Genomic DNA, 22,129 nt, shown 5'->3' with positions numbered 1-22,129 from the left:
GCAAGCTGGGGAGGGACAGAGAGAGAGGGAGATGCAAAATCTGAAGCAGGCTCCAGGCTCTGAGCAGCCAGATGTGGGGATCGAACCCACGAACCAAGAGATCATGACTTCAGCTGAAGTCAGATGCTTAACTGACTAAGCCACCAAAGCTTATGATTATTTTTTTATATTATTTTATACTATTATAATTATTAATAATCATAGCTGACCAGTAAATCTTGAAATATGGCTGTATAATTCTCTGACTTTGTTCTTTTATGTGATTTTTTTAACTGTTTTGAATTCTTTGATTTATCATAAATTTCAGAACTTGCTTGAGAGTTTCTAGAAGACAAAATGTGCTCGGATTTTGAATGCCATTGTATGCAATCTATACATGAGATAATTTCACATCTCACATGTTGATTTCTTCTCTCTATTCATTTATTTCAGTCTTGTAGAATTTCTGAGCAAATTTTTGTTTTCAGTGTAAAGGTCTTACATATCTTTTGTTTAATTTATTCCTAGGTATTTGATGAGTTTTGATGGCATAAGGAATGGCACTATTTTAAATTTTTTCCCTATTATTATTACTGTCATCTGGAAATAAATTGATTTTTGTAAGTTAATTTTGTATTTGTCCCGTAGCTAATGCACTTACTTCAAGTAGTTTGAGTCTTTTGAATTTTCCATATAAAATCATGTTCGTAGCACAGACAGTTTTACTTTTTCCTTGCAAGTATTAAACACTTTATTTTTTCATCTTCCTGCACTAGTTCTACTACCAGGATAATGTTGAATATAAATAGTGGACATCCTTCCAAACCTCAGGGGAAAAGCATTGATAGTTTATCATTAAAGATGTAAACTGCAGGTTTTCAGTGCTCTTTATCAGATTGTGGAAATTCTTGCCTATTCCTAGTTTGCTGGGAGTTTTTAATCATGAGTGGCTGTTGAACTTTATCAGATGCATTTCTTACATCTGTGGAAATGATTGATATTTCTAGTTCCTTGTGTTAATATGAATTACAGTAATTGATTTTCAAATGTCAATCAGTCTTATATTCCTGAGGCGAGCTCCACTTAATCATGATGTATTTTCCATTTTTTATTTCTAGATTCAACCTGTGAATATTTTCTTTACAATTTTTGCCTCTTGTATTCTTGATATATAGTTTTCTTGTAATTTTCTTGCCAGGTTTTTACTATCAGGATTGCAAAACTAGGTAGGAAGTTTAGCTGTTTATGTTCATAGGCTCTGTGTTGGTTGATGTCCCCTTTTTCATACTTAGTACTGGTAACTTGAGTTTTCTAATTTTTCTTGATGAACTTGATAAACTCTGCTTAGAGGTAAATCAGTTTCATGTTTTTGAAGAGCCATTTTTGGCTTTGTTGACTTGCTTTCATGTTAGTCTATGATTTATGTCATTGACTTTATTTTTTTATTTCCTTCATCTTTCCTTGTGTTTAATTTGCTATTCTTTTTCTACCTTTTTGTGGCAGAAACTAGGATTATTTTAAGCATTTCTTGTTTTCTAACATGCGTGTAAAAGTAGTTTTCCTCTAAATATGTAGCTTATGCTGCATCCCATAAATTTTATGCTGTGTTTTCATTATCATTCAGCTTCATTCTTTTGAAATGTAAGAACCTGAAAATGTATCCTAGTTTCAGAGCAAAAAAAAGGAGGAAGCTAATTGAATTTTGGTTGCAAACTGTTGCAAATATTTTAGTCCAAATTATTTTATAATCCAATTTTACTTCTCTCAGCACACATCCTTTTACCTTTGCTGTAATTTTCATGCACTAAATGTAGGTATGTGTCATTCTCAGAAAGCATGTTCATAGTGTACTGTATGTGAAGTAGGTCATTACTTAGAGAATTGTATTAAAGTTGTGTTTTGAGTTGAATTAAATTGGGTTATAAGGAAAGATAATTGGCAAGATAAAACATGATGTTTTGGGGGACACCTGAGTGGCTCAGTCAGTTGAACATCCGACTTCAGCTCAGGTCATGATCTCATGGCTCATATGTTCAAGCCCTGTGTCAGGCTCTGTGCTGACAGCTCAGAGCCTGGAGCCTGCTTCAGATTCTGTGACTCTGTCTCTCTCTCTCTCCCTCCCCCACTCGTGCTCTGTCTCTCTCTCTCTCTCAAAAATAAGTAACATTAAAAAAATTTTTTTTATTTAAAAACGTGATATTTTTGTTGTTGATGTATACTCAGTTAACTCCTCTTTTAAAAGAGCATATAATTCCGTAGTTTTTATGGCTTCTATAAAGAAAATGGTCATGATTTTACAGCAATGAAGGTTCTTATTAGTATGTGTAATATGTTCTTAGCCTTTCCATTACATCCTTTGTTTAGCTAAGCTTTGGTTACTAGATTTTAGACATATAGATTATGGATGTTTGATAGTTGCTTTACTAACTATATTTTATTTATTATAGTTAAAGTGGTATTTTATAATACAGAATCATCATTAAATGCAGTTATAATATGAATATGCTTACAACATTATAGTTAACACAGAAAATTTAAATCCTTTTTGGGTCATGACCTCTCTTACGTAGTGATTTCCTTTGTCACCGTATTTAGTATTTCGATTTAGACTCTAAATATTTATGATCTGTATTTTTTCTCAAGATAAATGTTTGTTAAAAAGAGTGCGTATCATATTCATGGGACTGCTAAATTCATATGTGTGTTAGGGCACTTTAGAGTGAAATAATTTCCAATGCATTGGCATGTCTGAAATAAGAATAATTTTTCTACTAAAAACTAGTTAATGTATGTGTTTTTCTGCCTCATATTATTCCTTTTCAAATATAGAATTATTGAAGTCCACCTTAGAAATTGAACCAGTTACAATATTATTTATAATGGATCTTGATTTTTTTTGTTAAAGTTATTAGATAAAATACTTTGAAGGGCTTTCTTTCTGTTGATCACACAGATTATTGACATTTGTTTTTCATTGACCCTTATTTCTAATACCAAAGGTATTGGAGAAGTTAATTATTCACAAAGTTCACATAGGCATCTTTCAGAACATCTTATTTAAGTTGAATTTGAATCTGTGCTATAATTTCCTATTCCTGTACAAATAATGATCTTTCTACCTGGTTTTGATGTTAAAAACTTCCAATTCTTATTTCCAACATCCAGCCAGCTACAGTTCACAGCACGTGAGTCCCCTTCTCATCCCATCTTTCAGTCTGTGCAGGCCATCACATTTCATATTGCCTTTGTTGATATCACTTGCACTGTTATGTGTCATATCAAGATGATGAGATAGTTACTTTTTTTTAAGTGTATTTATTTTGAGAGAGAGAGAGGGAGAGAGAGAATCCCAAGCAGGCTCTGCAGTGTCAGCACAGAGTCCAGCGCAGGGTTATTAGATCTCAGGAACAGTGAGATCATGACCTGAGCTGAAATCAAGAGACAGACACTTAGCTGAATGAGCCACCCAGGATCCCTATTTAATGACGTTTTATGACTTGTATATATTAAGGTACAATGCTACAGATTCCATGCATTGTTTCTTCATCCCCCCACACCCAAAAAAAAAAAAAAAAAAACAAACTTCATTCCATCTTGGAAGAAAAACAGTTTGTCTGCGTTCTTTCTCTTTTTCCATCAAAAGAATCATCTCCTTTTGATGTCTTTACTTTATAAAACTCTACATGCAGTGTGACTCTCATCCAACTTCACTAAAATTGCTTCCCTTCTGAAGATCGTGCATGTCCTCAAACAGTTGTCATTTCTTCAAGTGTTTATCTTAACATCGCACGTTGATACTTCATTGCTCTTTTTTTTTTTTTTTTCCTTTAAAGCTTTGTTCACATTTTTCTTTGGAACTGTTATAATAATGCTTCGGCTTCCCTCATACTTTTCTTACCACTCCTTTCTCGAGCTTCTTGAATGTTCCCTCACTTTCTTGTAAGTTTCCCAAGGAACTACCCTCATCATTTGTCTCTGAAGTTTTCATCAGTGATACTACAAAGAATTTTATAACCTGCACTTTTGTAAAGTTGACTCTCTTCTCGAAAATGTGGCTTATTTCCTTCCTCCATTCCATTTGCATCTGCCCACCTTATTTTGAATTCTGAACATCCTCTCAGCATGTGAAGCTGCACTTATCGATCCTCTCTTTTTCTTCTTTTTTTCAAGGTTTTATTTAAATTCCAGATTGTTAACATACAGTGTAATATTAGTTTCAGGAGTAGAATTTAGTGACTCATCACTTACGTACAACAACCAGTATTCATCATACCAAGTGCCCTCCTTAATGCCCATCGCCCATTTAGCTCATCGCCCTGCAACGCTCCAGTTGCGCTCCAGCAACGCTCAGTTTGTTCTCTCTAGTTAAGAATCTGTTTCTTGGTTTGCCTCTCCTTTTTTTTCCCTTTGCTCATTTGTTTTGTTTGTTAAATTTCACATATGTGTGAAATCATATGGTATTTGTCTTTCTCTGACTGATTCATTTCACTTAGCATAATACCCTCTAGCTCCATCCACATCATGCCAAATGGCAAGATTTTGTTCTTTTTTATGGCTGAGTAATATTTCCTTGTATATGTGTATCACATCTACTTTATCCGTTCATCCATCGATGGACATCTGGGCTCTTTCCATACTTTGGCTGTTGTTGATAGTGCTGCCATAAACATCAGGGTGCATGTGACCCTTTGAATCCATACTTTTGTATCCTTTGGCTAAATACCTCATAATTGCTGGATCGTAGGATAGTTCTATTTTTAGTTTCTTGAGGAATCTCCGCACTGTTTTCTAGAATGGCTGCACCAGCTTGCATTCCCACCAACAGTGTAAGAGGGTTCCCCTTTCTCCTCACACTCACCAACACCTGTTGTTTCCTGTGTTGTTAGTTTTAGCCATTTTGACAGGTGTGAGGTGATATCTCCTTGTAGTTTTGATTTGTATTTCCCTGATGATGAGTGATGTTGAATGTCTTTTCATGTGTCTGTTAGCCATATGGATATCTTCTTTGGAAAAATGTCTATTCATGTCTTAACATTTTTTAACTGGATTATTTCATTTTTGTATGTTCAGTTTGATAAGTTCTTTATAGATTTTGGATACTCACCCTTTGCCAAATATGTCATTTGCAAATATCTTCTCCTATTAAGTAGGTTGCCTTTTAGTTTTGTTGATTGTTTTCCTTCCATATCTACCCTTTTTTATGCCAGCTTTTGGTCTTTATTGTCCTTATATTTAATTAATGATTCTTATTATTATAACATCTTTTAGTTCCTCCTTTCCGTTGTTTTTCTCTGTTTTGTTTCTCAGATATCCACGCTTTACTATTACAGTGTCTCCTCTGTCCATCCTTCCTGATCCACTCATTTCTAACCACTTTAACCACATTTGCTGTAAGTCTTCCTAAAGCACCAGAAAAGTTACCTTGCTTGAGCCCCTGTATCCAGTTTTTTGTTTTAATCACCCACTAAATAAAACATCTCCTTTAACACGACATTCAAGGCTAAGTATTCTGGCTAGCCTCAAAACTGTTTTCTTGCCTTTACTCTCCTTATATCCAACATGTAGTAGTCAACCATGACTACTCTCTGTTTCTTAAATAAATTCACATTTTCCTCCTTTGTCCAGTGTGTCTCCTTCCACTTGGAAAATTTACTCAAAACCATGTTCTAACAAATATTTCAACTTAGAAGTATCTTACCCAATCTAATGCATGCACTCAGTAAATACCACTATCTTTCCCTTTTTACCACAGTTCCTATCCAGTTTCATTTAAGGATTTTAGAAATTATCCAGTTATTAGCCAGGTTGCTCCTTCCTCCAGCAAACTTCCTCTGAAGTACTTTGAAGCTTTCTTATGACTATGTGCCATAGTTATATGTATAGATCTTATCTTTTCTAACTGTACATCCCCTGAGAGCAGGGGACTATATTTTATTAGGTCATTTAATTTTTTGATCCCCATGGAGTCTAGCATCAGGATTGCTGCGCAGTAGAGGGCTGTACAGGATGTGCCCTATATAAAGGGTCACCTCTGAAGGGTGGGCTCAGATGAGGACCAAAGTCCTAGAGGGGATGCCTTTTTCTGTTTTGCACATGTGCAGAAACCCTGTCTACCCTCTTACATAATTGTCACATGTGTGACCAATTAACCTTATATGCAAGTCTTCCGTGTTGCCTTTGTCCTTACCGTAGTCTGCAAGTGGCTTTTTATTATGTCTTATCTATTTAGTCTGTGCCATTTCCCTTCTGCCACCAGTTTCTCAAAGGTTTCTCCTATTACACATCCAGTTTAACCATCCCCATACCTCAGATTCTTGCTGCTTTCCATAAATAATTGAAGTGATCTAGTGTTTGCAGTATAATTGTTGTCATATGACTATGTTTATTTCTAAGTCATTCTTCAGACTGCTTCTCTTTTGAATCCAGGTAATTAAAACCTTAAACAATCTGAATTTCCCTTATTTTTTTTATGCCTATGTCACCTTCATTGTTTAAGCCTTTGAATTTATCATTCCTATCTTTATGCTTGACTTTGTCATGTCTTTAAGATTCAAGTTATATTTGTTCTTATATTTTAGGTCGTTCTTCCCTCTTCCCAATAGATGATGGTCTGCTTGATGATGGCCATAATGATCAAGTTGGGGTTTTAAATTCTCCCACATGCTATTCTGCTCATCAAAATGGAGAACGAATAGAACGCTTCTCTCGAAAAGTTTTTGTTGGTGGTCTTCCTCCAGATATTGATGAAGGTAGGGTGATGATTTGAGTTTAAAACAAACAAACAGCTAAAATATAATGTGAATGGAGGTATACAATTTTTTTGCCTCTAGAGATTTTCATTCAGAATGGACATCCATTTCTATTTCAATATTTTATCACCTGTTGAAATGTTAAATCGGTAATTGGACAGTTTCAAGTTTTTTTCTTTATATGTTAAAATGCATATGATTACTGTGAACATTTTTTTGTAAATAAGATGGTCATACAAAAATCTTTTCTTACAAAATTTAAAACCTGCTATATTACCATAATACAACACACACGAAATAAAGGTAACCAGCCATGAAACTCTCCCTGCAGTTCATGATAGTCAAAAGTTTAATTCCTTTAAGGATAAGTAGGCTTTTAGAAGCAGGTAAGAAAGAGGCAGTAAAACCCCAAAGGGTAATGGAAACAGCATAAACAGGAAATTCAGGTTATACAAAGGCATGTATAAACATGTGTAAAAAATATTCATGTGTAATAATAATAAAAGAAAATAATTCAGGGTAAAGATTTAAAAGTACTGAAACTGTCTTAATGTTTGTAAGGTTGTGGGAAATCTGCCACTCTTAGTAACAACTAATAGGATATTGCTACACTTTGAGACATTTTTCAGTTATGATTCAAATATCCACAAACTTATTCTAAGGACTCATTAGTATAATAAGGTTTTCATGTGATGAAATAACCTAGACCATATCATTGGATTTGACCTAGGTGTATTTCAGCGAAACTACCTGACATGTGTCAGACCTTAGTATATTTTATGAGTATGATAACTTTATATGTCTTATTTGCACAGAACTTTTCCCTATAAAATTTTACTTATTAAGCAGTAACAATCTCTTTATTTAATTTGATATACTGTTGGCGTGTTTTTCAAGGCAGTAATATTTACGGTTTGGTGTACTAAAATCCATTAGTATCCATACAGTGTTATATAAAATTTTAAAACTCACACTGAGTTGACTGCTCTGGCCAATGTGCTGCTTAAAATTGAATTTATTTTGACTAAAATAGCTATTTAGTTCATATATCCTTTTAGTAAGGCTATTAGACATGTTTTGAGTTTTCATATTCTAGTTTATCTTAGGCTACTTGGTACTTTTAAACATTAAATCTTTAACTTATACAGGAATTTTTTTTTAGAATGAACCATTAAAACTAATTCCTAATACATATTATTATACTTTTTTAGATGAAATAACTGCCAGCTTCAGAAGATTTGGGCCTTTGGTAGTAGATTGGCCTCATAAAGCAGAAAGCAAGTCCTATTTTCCACCAAAAGGTAAGAGTTTTTATTGTTGATATTTTCTAGGGAATCAGTTTTATGACAGCAAATAAGATACTGTCAATTACTTTGTGTTTTCTTTTAGAATTGCATATCATCACACCTTTATATAAAACTAATAGAGTAATTTGTGAAGGCTGGTAATGTGTCAAAGTGAGGAAGAATGGTCCTTGTGACTATCCTCATTTCCTTTAAGGCAATCAGGAATCATAAGACACTTGTGCTATTATAAAAGATATGATGATTTGACAATGATTTCAGACTCAAACCAGCATTGAGTAATTTCTCCGTCTGAAGCATCCTTCTAAGTAACTTGGGTACAGACATATAAAAAAGTGTCCCTCTACACAGTGAAATTGAGATCTGTGTGAAGTGAGAAAAAATGTGTATAAACACATGAGTAGTATAAATATTGCAACATTTACTCAGGTGTTCCAAATAATAGCAGATAACAACAGAGCGATACTTTAACTCTGTGGGTGAATTTAACAAGAGGAGAAAGTGTCTGGTCCAAAAACCCCATTATATGAAGAGAATACCTAGTTGTGTTAGTGACTTACTGCTAGGATACTACTGCGACCTGTCAGCATAGCACAAGAGTCACAAATTACACTATCATTCATGAGCGAAGCAAAGCCACTGTCAGGGGAGAGAGGAAGTATCTCCCTGCCCATGATGAGCAGGGAGGTGAGGGGAGAGAATTTAACATGAATACAGTCAGGTTGTTGATGGCAGATTCTCTGAAGTGAATAAAATGAAAGGGGGAGGTTGAGAAACTGAGATTTTTCTTTGAACATCGTTGAAATATAATTTAGAAGGAAAAAAAACACTCACTCATGACTGAATGAATTTTCAAGCCTGGAAAGAGACTCCAGTAAACCTGCTAAATGGTCTGATTTTGGGTCTGAGAAAGAACAGTTACTGGCATACAAAAACTAGTTAAAGATTTCTGAATGAATTATATGGGCCATCTCCACTTTTTGTCATTGAGAATTCTAGAACCTCCATTACTAGTTCATGTAGATTTTTAGAGAAATGAAATCATTCATTCATGTGATTCTTGTTTTACACCTTAAGATCTTAAGGAATCAAGAGTATCTTTTGAGCAGGATTCTGAGTCCCAGGCCTCTATAAAAATCTGATTAAAGCTATGTACCTTTTTCCATGTAACCCTAAAGTTTCACCCAATTGTGGAGTTTACTGGACTTGGAGGCCCTGATACTTGGTTTAGAGAGAAAATTCGCTCTATATAGATGTAGACGTTCATTTGTTAGCTGAGTTTTAATCTATTGTTGTCCATTGTTTTACTCCCTTGTCCTTTTATAAACCTTATTGAGTGTTCAGTAAAAATGCCAGTTAGTTTCTGATGTTCCTGCTCAAGTTACCACTACGGTGGCCTACTTCAGGAATGTGACTAGTCTGTCCATACCTCTGGCTGTCTCCAGTTTTTCTCCCACAGTACAGCTAGAGTAATCTCTCTGAAAATTCACCTGATAGTGCTATTCCCCTGACCCTCTACTTAAAACCCTTCAGTGGTTTCTTTTATTGTTAGAATAAAGGCAAAAATGCATTTGCCCTGCCCAGCCTCCCTATCTCTCTGGTTTCTTCTACTGCTGTTGCTTCTGGCTGCCTTCTGGTTCCAAAAACTGGTCTTGTTCTTTCCTACCTCAGGGCCCTTACATATGGTGTTGTCTCTCCCCGAAGGTTCTTCTCATGGGTCTTTATCTACATATCCCCTGCTTATTTCAGTTTAAATATTTGTTGCTCACAGGAAACTTTCAGGACCGACCTAACGGTTCACATCCTCCGTTTTAGGTTCTCCTAGCACTGTTCAGCCCTTTCATAGCACTGGTCACAACTGCAATGTTAGATCTTTATAATTCTACAAATCTGTGACAATTTTATTAATATCCAGTTCTTGCCTTAGTCTATAGGACTATGCCTTTACTCATCTTTCTATTCTTGGTAATTCACAGAATGATAATTGACTAACAAATGATATAAATAACAATAAATACCATAGAATAGAGAGATTCCTTTGACCTGAAATAGGTAGTTAAGACCTCACTGAGAAGTTTTGAACAAAATCTAAAGGGTACTGTGCAATTTAGATAGACATCAAGAAGTTGAACAGAGTTCCAGGAAAGAATTGAAATATAGTTTTAGAAAGGAAGGAGAATTGGTTTGTGTGGAGACAGGTGTCCATTTTTTGCCTGAGTTTTTTTCATATAATAGGATGGTGGACTCGAAGCCTGGAAAGATGCGTTGGCACAAATTTAATCAAACACAATGGTTGCTGTCTTTGTTGCTCTTGTTGTCATTGTCATTGTGGTTTTTGTGGTGATGGTTAGTTTATTTTCTGAAACTGGAAAGCAAACAACACAAAACTCACAAAAGTAGCACTGGCAAATCATAGTTTTTTTTGGTACAACTATAGTTAATTGTCATTGCCAAAGGCCAGTGTTCCCAAGCCTTGTTCTCTCAAGCAGTGTGGTCATTGTTGTAATTCATTTTCCGTGGTTTGGAAAACACTGGTATGAAAGCATCCAGTTAGTGAAGCTGCCTTGTGATTAAGGCAGTGCCATGAGCCCTTGGATACCAAGCCACACATGTACATGTGTTTTCTTTACAGTGAATGAGGCTCACCCTATGTGGGTATCAATTCGCTGTATAGTATGTGTTTGGTAAGAGTATTTTAATACTAAATGGCTTGCCTTAGCTAGATCATAATTTACCTGCCACGCTGCCTAATTAGTTTTGTGATACAAAACGTTTCGTCCCTAATAATCACACAAATAATTAAGCAATATTAAGAACACTGAATATAAAGTATTACTTTAAAACCAAGTAAAATGAAAATATTAGTATCAAAAGTTAGTATCACAAATCTTAACATTAAAAATACTAAATTTAAAATATGATTTTAGTAAATTGGTCGTATAACCTATCAGTTATTACAGAAGTTATAACTCTCAAATCCTTAGCTTGTATCAAAATTAAAGCCTTCACCAGTATGCATTTTTTATTTTTTTAGGCATATTTAAATTATTTCTAGCAACTGAAAAGGTCTAAGATGTGTTTTTTAATCTTGTATAATCATACCTTTGGAAGTTTCTATTTGCGTAGGTTAGTTTGATGGCTTTATTTATGCAATCAGGTGTTATAATTTTATTAAAATAAAGCACTTTTGTGTCACAATCGACCTTTGTGGCAATTACAGCCATTGTTAGCAATAAAGCTGTGTGTTTAGATTTCAACATAAAACATGACCTCACACTTACCATTCATTGCATGATGGAACAGATGTGCATGGCCTGCTCGATGACTTCTTCATAATGGAACCAGATTACAGTTCTCCAGGTTTGTTTGCATAGAAATCTTGCCAAGACAAAGGGGTATTTTTTGGTCATTTAGTTCTCAGCTTCTAGGAATAATCGTGTAATGGTGAACTTGCAGTGTAAACTTTGGTACCTTCTTTTTATAATGAAGTCTATTCTGCTTAAAGATTGACCACTGGTTATCACAAAGAGAGGAGGAAGGGCATATTTCCCAAAGGTACAGAAACTAAGCAAGAGCTTGGATCCAAAGTCCAAACATAGTCTCCAGACTATGTGAAAGGAGTGTTCCGCTGCTTATCCAACTTGAGGCTTGATTTGAAAGTTCTAACCCACGCTGAAGGAACCCGTTTCATTCCAACCTCCTTAAGGTAGTTTTCTTAGTATCATTTTGAAGTTGTCTTGCTGTGGACTTTTCTCCTCCTCATGGAAATTCTTGGGCCTTTCCAAGTATGCTCTAGTCCCAAGTATGCGCCAGAACATGTCTTACCCTGAGGGCATTTATAGGAATCTTCAGCTTCTAACGTTAGTGTGTTAATCTTGCCAAGTTCTTTTCTTTTTTAATTTTTTAATGTTTTATTTATTTTTGAGAGAGAGACCGATCATAAGTGGGGGATGGGCAGAGAGAGAGGGAGACACAAAATCCAAAGCAGGCGCCAGGCTCTGAGCTGTCGGCACAGAGACTGACTTGGGCCTTGAACCCACGAACTGTGAGATCATGACCTGAGCCAATGTTGGACACTTAAGTGACTGAGCCACCCAGGCCCCCCAACCTTGCCAAGTTCTTTAAGAAGACAGTATCATGGGAGATCTTAGGGGCTGTCCCGGGTTTAAAATTACTCCACCAGCTACTTGCTTATGTGACTGACTTTGGGCAAGTAATTTAGACTTGTTATGAGAATCCTATGACATAATTTATGTAAAGCTCTTAGCACAATATTGAATAGCACATACTCTATAGAAGATAGCTAATTAATGAGTATCTGTTTTGTGTGTATTCCATAGGATGATAATCATGTTCTCCTTTGGAAAGTGTAATGATTCTAGTTCTGTTTGACAGTTAACTTTTTTCTTTTCTAATAGCATGTATTTTCTAAACAGTACTGAAGTTTGGGGTGAAATAACTTACCTTCACATAATTGCCTTATTTTTAATGGTTATTACAGGCTATGCATTCCTCCTCTTTCAAGAAGAGAGCTCAGTTCAGGCACTAATTGATGCTTGTATTGAAGAGGATGGAAAACTCTATCTCTGTGTTTCCAGCCCCACCATCAAGGACAAACCAGTAAGTAAATACTACTTGAACTTTAGGCTACAAATGCAAGTTTTTACCAAAAACTGTTCTGAGACCATTGTTAGTGATAGAAAAAATTAAAAAAGAAAAAAAGAAATTAAAAAGAAAGTTAAACTGCCATATTAAGAGTTCAGTTTTTAAAAATTTGGATAATTTTCAGTATCTAGGTTAAAAAAATAATTTGTTTTGAAATCCAACTATCCAAAGTTTTGAAAACTGAAAGGACCACTGTTAATTGGTACAAAGCAGCATAAGCTATCAAGGGAATAAGACCCATTGCAGTAATGTAATTTTCTTCATAGGTTCAGATCCGCCCTTGGAATTTAAGTGACAGTGATTTTGTGATGGATGGTTCTCAGCCTTTGGATCCTCGAAAAACAATTTTTGTTGGAGGTGTTCCTAGGCCATTAAGGGCTGGTAAGTAGAATGTTAACAAATGTGGCTTCTTTAAAAAAAAAAAAAAATTAAATATTCAGTAAACATCTGGGAGCTGTTGTGCGCCTGTCCCTATTGGGTGGGCAGGGGCAGATTCCTCATGTTCCAGTAGTTGTTCACTACAGAATCCTGAGAAGCATTCTTGAAACCATCGAGTCACTGGAGAAGTGGACATTCATCTATCAATATTATAATAGTTAACTCCAAGCAGACTCTATGAGCAGAATCCAAATACTTCTGACTTCTTAAGTATAATTCTCTAAGATAGAAGGATTTGGGCTGTGTTTGTTTTATGTGGGTTGATTCAGATATCTGAAGAAGAAATACGGGATTTTTTTTAAATAGTGCTTTGATAAGTAATAAATTTCTGCTCATCAATAACCAGGAACCATTTACCAGATGATGCCATATAGGAACATAATTTATGGACCTAAATACCCACTGTGCAAGCATGTTCTGTGATTCCGTGTGCTTGTGAGTGTGTTAGTGCCTTCCACCACTGGAAAACATCCTCTTCTAGTATAGGAGATGCATGTTAGAAGAACCATTCATACATGTAAATACTTCTAGAACATAACTGCTACAAAGAAAGACCACAGAGCTCTTTCCCTGGTATCTCACCGCTGCGCCAGTGCAGGTAGGGGATTGAGCTCGAGCTAGCTCGAATAAAGGCTCTTTGCTTTTGCAAAAAAAAAAAAAAAAAAAAAAAAAAACAAAGAAAGACCACAGAGAATAAAAGAGCATATAGCCCAGGAATGTGGTGCCATCTGATCTTTAAGACACACTTGAATTTTAGCTGACCTACAAGAACAGAAGGAGAAGAGTTGGGGTGGCAGAAGGGTTTTGAGAACTGTGTTTCACACAAAGGGAACAGCATATTCAAAGATTGTTAGTGGAGGGAAGCAGAATGTGTTGGAGGAACTGAAAGAAGGCCAGAGTGGGTGACTAGGGGTATAAGGAGGGAGGGGAAAGGCACAAAAAGGCATTGAAAATGTGAATGAGAGTCAGGTCATATAAGTTTAATAAGCTGATTAGGCATTTACCCTCAAAGCCAAGGGAAAACAGTGAAGAGTTTTAGATAAGTGTAGCTAGCGACACATTTAGGGGGCAGCTGAGTTGGGAGTAGATACAGGTAGACCATGTTAGCAGCCTATCTTTGCGGGACAGGAGACAGATAATGGGAGCTTGGATTGGAGGTGGCAGTGGTGAGAGAGCAGAATGAATGCATGTTCCTGTTCATTTGTGAGGTAAACACAAAGACTGACTTTCAGCTTTCAGTCTTCAGCTACTACATAGATAGTGAGATAAAGGACCCTAAGAAGGAAGATTGTGGTCTTGGTTTTGAAGGCAAGTTTCTGGTACCCTGTAGAGCTAAGTAGAAATTTCAGTTCAGCCATTTGTATCTGGTATCTTCTTTAAAAGAATCCCTCTTGCTACTGTTTCGAAAATAAATTTTGAGGGGCCCTGCTGCTGTTTTGACTGTAAATCAAAAGCAAAGAGATAAGGCTATTGCCACAATCCAGAGGAAAAATAATAATAGCTTGGAACAGGATGTTAGGAATGGAGGTGAGGAGATTGGATTTTAGATATGTCTTGAAAATCAGGTTCATAGGATTGCATGTACAGTGGGGGGAAAAAGAAAATATGATGAAACCAAGGCTCTTGGCAGCTTCATCTTTCATATTAGTTACCAACTGAGTCAGCAAAACCTCATTAGAGCAGATTTAATGGGACGATGGAGTATTAGGAGTGCCGTTTTGAACATACTATGTGATAAGTTCTGTTAAATGTCAATATGCAATGTCCTTCATTGCATAGATGAGTTTGGAGTCCAGAGAAGGGGCCTGGGCTGGAGACAGGAATTTAGGAGCTGGAAACAAGTAGATGGCATTTAAAGCCATGACATGGGATGAAGCCACCAAAGCCACAAGTGTAGAGAGAAACCCACACACTGGAACTTAGGGTACTCTGACATTGAAAAGTCAAGGAGTGGAGGAAGAACCAGCAAGAAAGACTAAGAAGGAATTACAGTGAGGTCATAGGAAAATTAGTGGAATAATGTGTCTTGGAAGCCAGATGGAGAAAGTATTTCAAGGAAAAGGAAGAGATTAACTAGGTTCAGTGCTGCTGATTGACCATTGTATTCGGCAATGGCATGAGAAATTAAAATGGAGTCATAGGGTGAAAGTCAAGCTATAAAGGGTTGAACGAGGAATGGGAAGACAGGGATTGGGTAGTATAAGAAAAAAAAATTAGTAATTTGGCTATAAAGGGGAACATAGAAATTAAGCAGTCACTGAGAGGGAGAAAAATAGAGTTAAGAGATTTTTTTTTTTTTTTTTTTTTTTAAGATGGGGAATAAGCCAGTATAGATGAAAAACTGGTGATACACTAAGGAGAGAAGAGAATTGCCAGGTGACTCTGTATTAATAGCAGGTTGGGTCCAATATGCAGGTGAAAGGATTGGATTTAGAAAACAGCATGAAACTATCCTGTTGACTTTTCCTTTTTAAGAAAGACTTAAATATTTTTGATTTACTGGGTTGTCTCACCTTTGATGGGAACTTCTTTTTCTTTTCAAGTGGAACTTGCTATGATCATGGACCGGCTGTATGGTGGAGTTTGTTATGCAGGAATCGATACAGATCCTGAGCTAAAATACCCAAAAGGTGCTGGTCGAGTTGCTTTCTCCAATCAGCAGAGCTATATTGCTGCCATCAGTGCTCGGTTCGTTCAACTTCAGCATGGGGATATTGATAAACGCGTAAGTTACCTATTGGGAAATCATTTGACAACATCCTCTAATGTGCTGAGTCAGTAATATAATTCAAACACTTCATTTTTTTATACTTTTTTTTTTTTTTTTAACTCTTAGAGTTAAAAGAGTATTATATCAAAATATCCCTGCAGTGGCTGGGTGGCTCAGTCAGTTAAGCGTCTGACTTCGGCTCAGGTCATGATCTCACAGTTCAGGGGTTTGAGCCTGCATCAGGCTCCGTGCTTACACCCTGGAGCCTGCTTCGGATTCTGTCTCCCTCCCTCTCTTTGCCCCTTCCCTGGTCATGCTCTGTCTCTCTCTTTTTCTCTCTGTCTCTGTCTCTCTCTCTCTCTCTCTCTCTCTCTCAAAAATAAACATTAAAAAAAATTTTTTTAATATATCCCTGAAATGTAAAATTATTGAACATACTTTGAACTTTAGATACAATATTCAAAATATAAATGTCATTGTAAAAGCATGTCAAGTTTTGTTGTTGTTTTTGTTTTTTGTTTTTTATCCACCAGTGAAGTCTTAATATCCTTCTTACCATGGAGGCAGAGCTTGTTTTAAGAGCTTGTACCCTGAAGCCAGACTGCCCGGGTTCCGGTTTCTACCATGTGCTCTGTAATCCTCAAGAAATTAACCCTCAGTGTGCCTTCTTTCCCTCACTTATCAGATAGAAAGCACTATTGGTATCATCGTGTCTCTTTCACAGTTATTTTGAGGATTAAGTGAGTTCACAGATGCAGGAGCACTTAGAGTTTGGCATTGAGTGTTATTTAAGTGTTTTTATTTTTTATTTATCATAAAATTTAAAATAAAAATACACTCTGTGTATTTCCCTTAATATACACAATAATAAAACTATAAATAAACTAAACCTACAAAATAATTATCCCAGGGGCGCCCAGGTGTCTCAGTCCTAATAAGCGTCTGACTCCTGATTTCACCTCAGGTCTTGATTTCATGATTCATTGGTTCTAGCCGCATGTCGAGTTCTTTGCTGACAGTGCAGGGCCTGCTTGGGATTCTCTCTCTCTCTCTCTCTCTCTCTCTCTCTCTCTCCCTCTCTCTCTCTCTCTCTCTCAAAATAAATAAATAAACTTTAAAAAGCTTCTCCTAAACTTTAAAACATTCACCCTTTAATAGCATTGTTTAGATCATCATAATAAGAACTTTTTAGGAGGTCCTATGAATGTTAACTAACAGCCAGCCCATTGAATAATTGCTAAGTGATAGCACTGATTACCATCCAAAATAGGGGAAAGGAGTGACTGAAACTCAATTGTTCACTTACAAATCTGTTTCATACTAAAATCTATTCATAGTTCCTGTATATAGCTAAGCGGTATTCCTAAACAATCATGGTTGCTTTGTAGTACAGATGAGGTATACTAAGAATATGAGATAAATTAACTTTTATGTCCAAAGTGGTAGATATAACTTGAGTGCATATTTATTATCCCAGTGTAACAGTTTCTTGAAGTTTCTTCTCCAAAGCTGTCTGTATATAAAAAGACTATTTTGGAGGCAGGGGAGCTGGTTAAGGAATATGGATTGACTAGACCATGGACTCTAAAGGTAGTCATCAATTTAATTACCAATTACCAATTTCTAAATTACCATTTAGGAAAAAAAAAGGACAGGATAGTTTCAGTTCATACATGCAGAGGTTTTCGGTTTGGTTTGTTTTTTTGCACTGTTACTTAAAATGTTGCAAAAAAATAAATAAGTGGAGGGTCTCTGTTTTAATTCCAACATGCACAAAAATTGGTTGAACTGGAGTCCCTCTAACCCAGTGGTTTTCACCCTCAGCTGCACGTTAAAGTCCCCTGGGAATTCAGAAAAAATCTTGACATCTGGGTCCTCCCTCCACCCCAATTCTGTTGTAATTGGTGGGGGCAGCAGGAATTTATAAAGCTCCCAAGTGATTCCAGTGTGCATCGGTGCTTGAGACCACCTATCTAGTCTAAACTTGACTTTTGCGGAGAAGTGAGCCTATTGACTGAGGAAGTTACTTACATTGTATGTGATTGTAGTTATTTAACATGCAGAAGCACAGGGAAAATTGGTGGAGGGTCAAACCTCATCTTTCTTTGTTTCCAAAATGATAGTGAAGGATCAATTATTTGGGGAAGAGTATTGATTCTTAAAGAGCAACTGAAAACATACATGCCATCTTAAAAAGGATGAAATGTTTATTTTTTAAGGTATGTGTTACTAAGGTATATTTTGAATTCTTTTTGAAATAATTTGAGGGGTGCGTGGCTGACTCAGTAAGTAGAGTATGCGACTCTTAATCTCAGGCTGTGAGAACTCAACATTGGGTGTAGACAGTACTTAAAAAATTAAATCTTAAAAAAAAAAAAAAAAGAATTTGAGCCTTAAGAATTCTGTAAGGCACCTGTATTATTTATAAAAAAAAATATATTAAACCATTAACCTTTATGCCTTTCATGTCTCTACTATGAATATAGTTATGAAACCATAAAAACAGATTAATTTTACATTTATAACTGATAACCCAAAGATTTGGAGAAGATTAAAATTGTTTATTCAGAAAATAAAATAGTTTATTCAGGCTACTTTTTTGGCTCAGGAGCACATTGGGGTTTAATGCCTATCTCCTCAATTGCTAGGAAACACAGTCACCACAAAGGTGTAATTCATTATAATTTTTGTATGTTACTCCATGAGTAATATCATTCACTGTGCCTTCTGGTACTTACTGAAGGGAGTTGTGTTACGCCTCAAGTTGGATAACTAAATATTATTTCATTAGTTATGATAAAGTATTACAGATAGGTTCTTCTGAAGTAAAATAAGGAAAAGCATCATAATAGAAAATAAAAATAGGTACAGAACTGATGAAACTCAGATTCCTCACATATGCAAGAGATTAATTTTTAGAGATTATTAGTCAAAAATAAGGTTTGATTATACTCCAAAATCATAAATTTGAAATCAAATTTTCTATTTTTGAAGTCTGTGATTTTGAAAGTGAGTAGATCGGCTTCATGAAATAATATCTAGAATTTTAAAACATAAATAACTGAAATCATTGCATTTTCATATTTTATTCAGCAGTTTTACATTAAGTAACTCCTGAGCACCAGGCATTTTATGAGGTATTATGGAAATGAAGTAAACCACACAGATACTCTGTCTTTAATTAGCTTAAAATCTTATGGTAAAAGCAAGAGATAAAATCATGAGAGAGAAACTTAGCACACATAAGTGTACCACATTTACTCAAATATAGTTTCTACTTTGTGCTAGAGATTCTGCTAGGTCCTGGGAACTAAGAAGTGAGCAGATGCTTTCCCTGTGCCCATTTTGTTTATCATCTAGTAAAATGAAATCCAGTAAGTCTCTTGCTACTTTGAGATATTCTTTGATAATTTAATTATAGTTATAATATTATATAAGAATAGTGTTATAACTGTATACACATAAAAATATTATAATGATGATAATGAATCAAAAATGGCAGCCTGGCAATCAAGATAGAATTCATAAAGGAAAAAAGTTGAAACATAAAGATTGAGCATAAAAATTTTTAAATTAGTGTCAAAGATCTTTTTAAAAACCAAAGGCCAATGGAAAAAAAGGTTTAAAATCTTTAACTGGCAATGAGTAATTATTTAAAAAAAAAAAAAAACCCTCCAGCAGGAAGATATGCAAAAGATACAGACAGTGCAGAAAAGCAAAATGTTCAATGTACATAAAATGTTTATCCAGCCCTAGTCCATGAAATGCAAATATAAACAACTTAATTCCATTACCTTTCTTTCAGATGTTTGTTTTACAGTTCTTGTCATCAACTTTTAGATTTTTTTCCTGTTTGTTGTTGCTGTTGTTACAAATAATGCTTCAGAAAATACCCTTATAGGGGTATCTGGGTGGCTCAGTCGGTTAAGCGTCCGACTCTTGGTTCAGCTCAGGTCATGATCTCAGTTCATGGGACTGAGCCCCACATTGGACTCTGCACTGACAACACAGACCCCACTTGGGATTCTCTCTCTGTTTCTCTGCCCCTCCCCCATTCACACGTGTGTGTGTGTGTGTGTGTGTGTGTGTGTGTGTGTGTGCGCGCGCACGTGTGTGTGTGCGCGCGCACACTCCCTATCTCAAACATTTTTTTAAAAAGAAGATACTAGGGGCGCCTCGGTGGCTCAGTTGGTTAAGTGTCTGACTTTGGCTCAGGTCATAAGCCAGTTCATGAGTTCGAGCCTCACGTCCGGCTCTGTAATGACAGCTCAGAGCCTGGAACCTGCTTCCGATCCTGTGTCTCCCTCTCTCTTTGCCCCTCCCCTGCTTGCACTCTGTCTCTCACTCAAAAATTAATAAACATTAAAAAAATTGTTTTAAATAAATAAAAGAAAATATCCTTACATATTCATTTTCTGCATACATGCAAGTATTCATACGTTCAGAATAGAAATTGTTGGGTTGTTATTTTATACCTTGGGCAAGCACTGCTTTACCTCTAACCAAGCCACTTAAACACTCAGTTTTCCTCTCCCGTCCCCAGGAAAGGCTGAGGTCTGAGGCTGCCGGGCACCGTCCAGACGAAGCTGGTAGCCCTCCACTGGGAAGGTTATTACAGCAGGCAGCACTGGCTTACAGAGTCTGCTGTGTGCCAGGCTCTGTCCTGAATGCTTTTTTACCTGCATAATCTAGTCCTCACAACTCTGTGAAGCAGGTGCTAGTATTCTCACTTGACAGACCTGGAAACTGAGCTTTAAGAGACTTAGCGCCCCGAGCTGAGTAGAGTCTGAGGTCTTCTCCTGAGTCAGGCCTTCTCAGTGGGCCTTTGATTTTATATCTTAGAAACTCACTGACGTCTAGACACGCCCGTAACGAGATTATCCACAGTTCTGGTCTGTGTGTGTGCCAAGGAGGCACCAGCAGGGTACAGACGGAAGTGCTGCGCTGCCCGGCGGCCGTGGGGTTGGGCCGCCTCTCGGGTGGTATCGGAATGAAGGGGAAGGTGCGAAAACCACTCGTCTCCATGCCCTTCTCTTTCTCACAGTCACCGCCCCCCCCAAAATATTAACACGCTTTTAAAGATGGCACTTCACCAAAGGTGAGGATAGAATGTTAGATTTAGAGGATTAGCTGTCTTTGAAAAACATAGTAAACACCACTCAGTTTATAGTCCTCTGAAGAAAACATCAAAATAAAATAAAGTTACCCAAACTAAAACCAAGTGCTCATTTAATCACGTGGTCATTTATGAACATGAAACGTCTTGTAAAAAGATGATTAGTGCAAGAACAGAGTGACCTCACTGTTGTTGGTTTTGTTGCGCTTTGTACTTACCTACTACATGGGAAAGCTCTTTCCCTGGGAAGCTGCCTACTTCCTCGAGGTTAAATGCGGGTCCCGTTTCTTGAGAACACTGAACATTTTAAATTCGCTACAGCGGTTTCTGAAGCAGCCTTCGTGAGACCTCTTTTGCCCTCTCGTTCCAGGTGGAGGTGAAGCCATATGTGCTAGATGACCAGATGTGTGATGAATGCCAGGGCGCGCGCTGCGGTGGAAAATTTGCTCCCTTTTTCTGTGCCAATGTCACTTGCCTGCAGTATTACTGTGAGTTTTGTTGGGCAAATATCCACTCTCGCGCAGGACGTGAGTTCCATAAGCCATTGGTAAAGGAAGGTGCTGATCGCCCACGTCAGATCCACTTCCGCTGGAACTGAGACTAGCACACCGGCCTCCGTGTGACACGGAAAGAAAGGGTGCATGTGGCTTACTGTGTCTGAAGACGCGACACGCGGAAGAAATAAGTGCATTCTTCTGCTTTCCCCCCAGCTACCAGTACATGCATCTTTATCAGCAGCCAAAACACTACAAGCCTCTTGTTTTTCACCAAAACCCTACATCTCAGGCTTACTAATTTTTGTGATATTTTCATGTTAAAATAAAATGTTTTTTTGTATTTTCTCCAAGTTATTTTTATATGTAAAGTTAAAATTAGATATGAGAATGTTTTGCGTAGGGGCAAACAGTCTGCTGCTATATAGTGGGTGAAGCGTGCACTTATTTCTAAACGTGGGTTTTTAACTTCAAGATCTGCCCCAGTAATTTACCAAAGGTAGCAAAATAATAGTGGAGATGGAATATGTCTGCTACAAATGCTTATTTTTATTGTTGCTATTTTCAGTGTATACATAAACTAAAAATTAGGGTTGGTTTTTTTGCTCTCCATTTTGACTTGCAAGAAATAATACCTCAAGATAATCTGATTTATTAGCTATTTTTAAACATTT

General features: G+C 36.6%; 1 protein-coding gene across 11 annotated transcripts in view; it reads left to right on the top strand.

Moving 5' to 3' along the window:
- CPEB2 (cytoplasmic polyadenylation element binding protein 2) overlaps positions 1 to 22,129 on the top strand; it is a 72,576-nt gene that overhangs the window by 47,203 nt on the left and 3,244 nt on the right. For 6 of the 11 annotated variants that reach the window (XM_043572952.1, XM_043572950.1, XM_043572944.1 and 3 more), the window contains 6 exons: positions 6,558 to 6,728; positions 7,940 to 8,029; positions 12,534 to 12,652; positions 12,964 to 13,078; positions 15,679 to 15,860; positions 21,332 to 22,129. The exon at positions 21,332 to 22,129 is cut by the window's right edge and continues 3,244 nt beyond it. In XM_043572952.1, the coding sequence (XP_043428887.1) occupies positions 6,558 to 6,728; positions 7,940 to 8,029; positions 12,534 to 12,652; positions 12,964 to 13,078; positions 15,679 to 15,860; positions 21,332 to 21,559 (905 nt within the window). In that variant the 3' untranslated portion in view covers positions 21,560 to 22,129. Of the gene's footprint in view, positions 1 to 6,557; positions 6,729 to 7,939; positions 8,030 to 11,335; positions 11,393 to 12,533; positions 12,653 to 12,963; positions 13,079 to 15,678; positions 15,861 to 21,331 lie in introns of all 11 variants that reach the window. The other 5 variants (XM_043572947.1, XM_043572946.1, XM_043572942.1 and 2 more) reach the window with 1 other exon arrangement.

The sequence above is a fragment of the Prionailurus bengalensis genome, chromosome B1, assembly GCF_016509475.1.
Source record: "Prionailurus bengalensis isolate Pbe53 chromosome B1, Fcat_Pben_1.1_paternal_pri, whole genome shotgun sequence".
In the NCBI taxonomy this organism is placed as follows: Eukaryota; Metazoa; Chordata; class Mammalia; order Carnivora; family Felidae; genus Prionailurus; species Prionailurus bengalensis.
The sequence above is the reverse complement of the archived record's forward strand: the minus strand, read 5'-3'. Positions and strand labels throughout refer to the sequence as shown.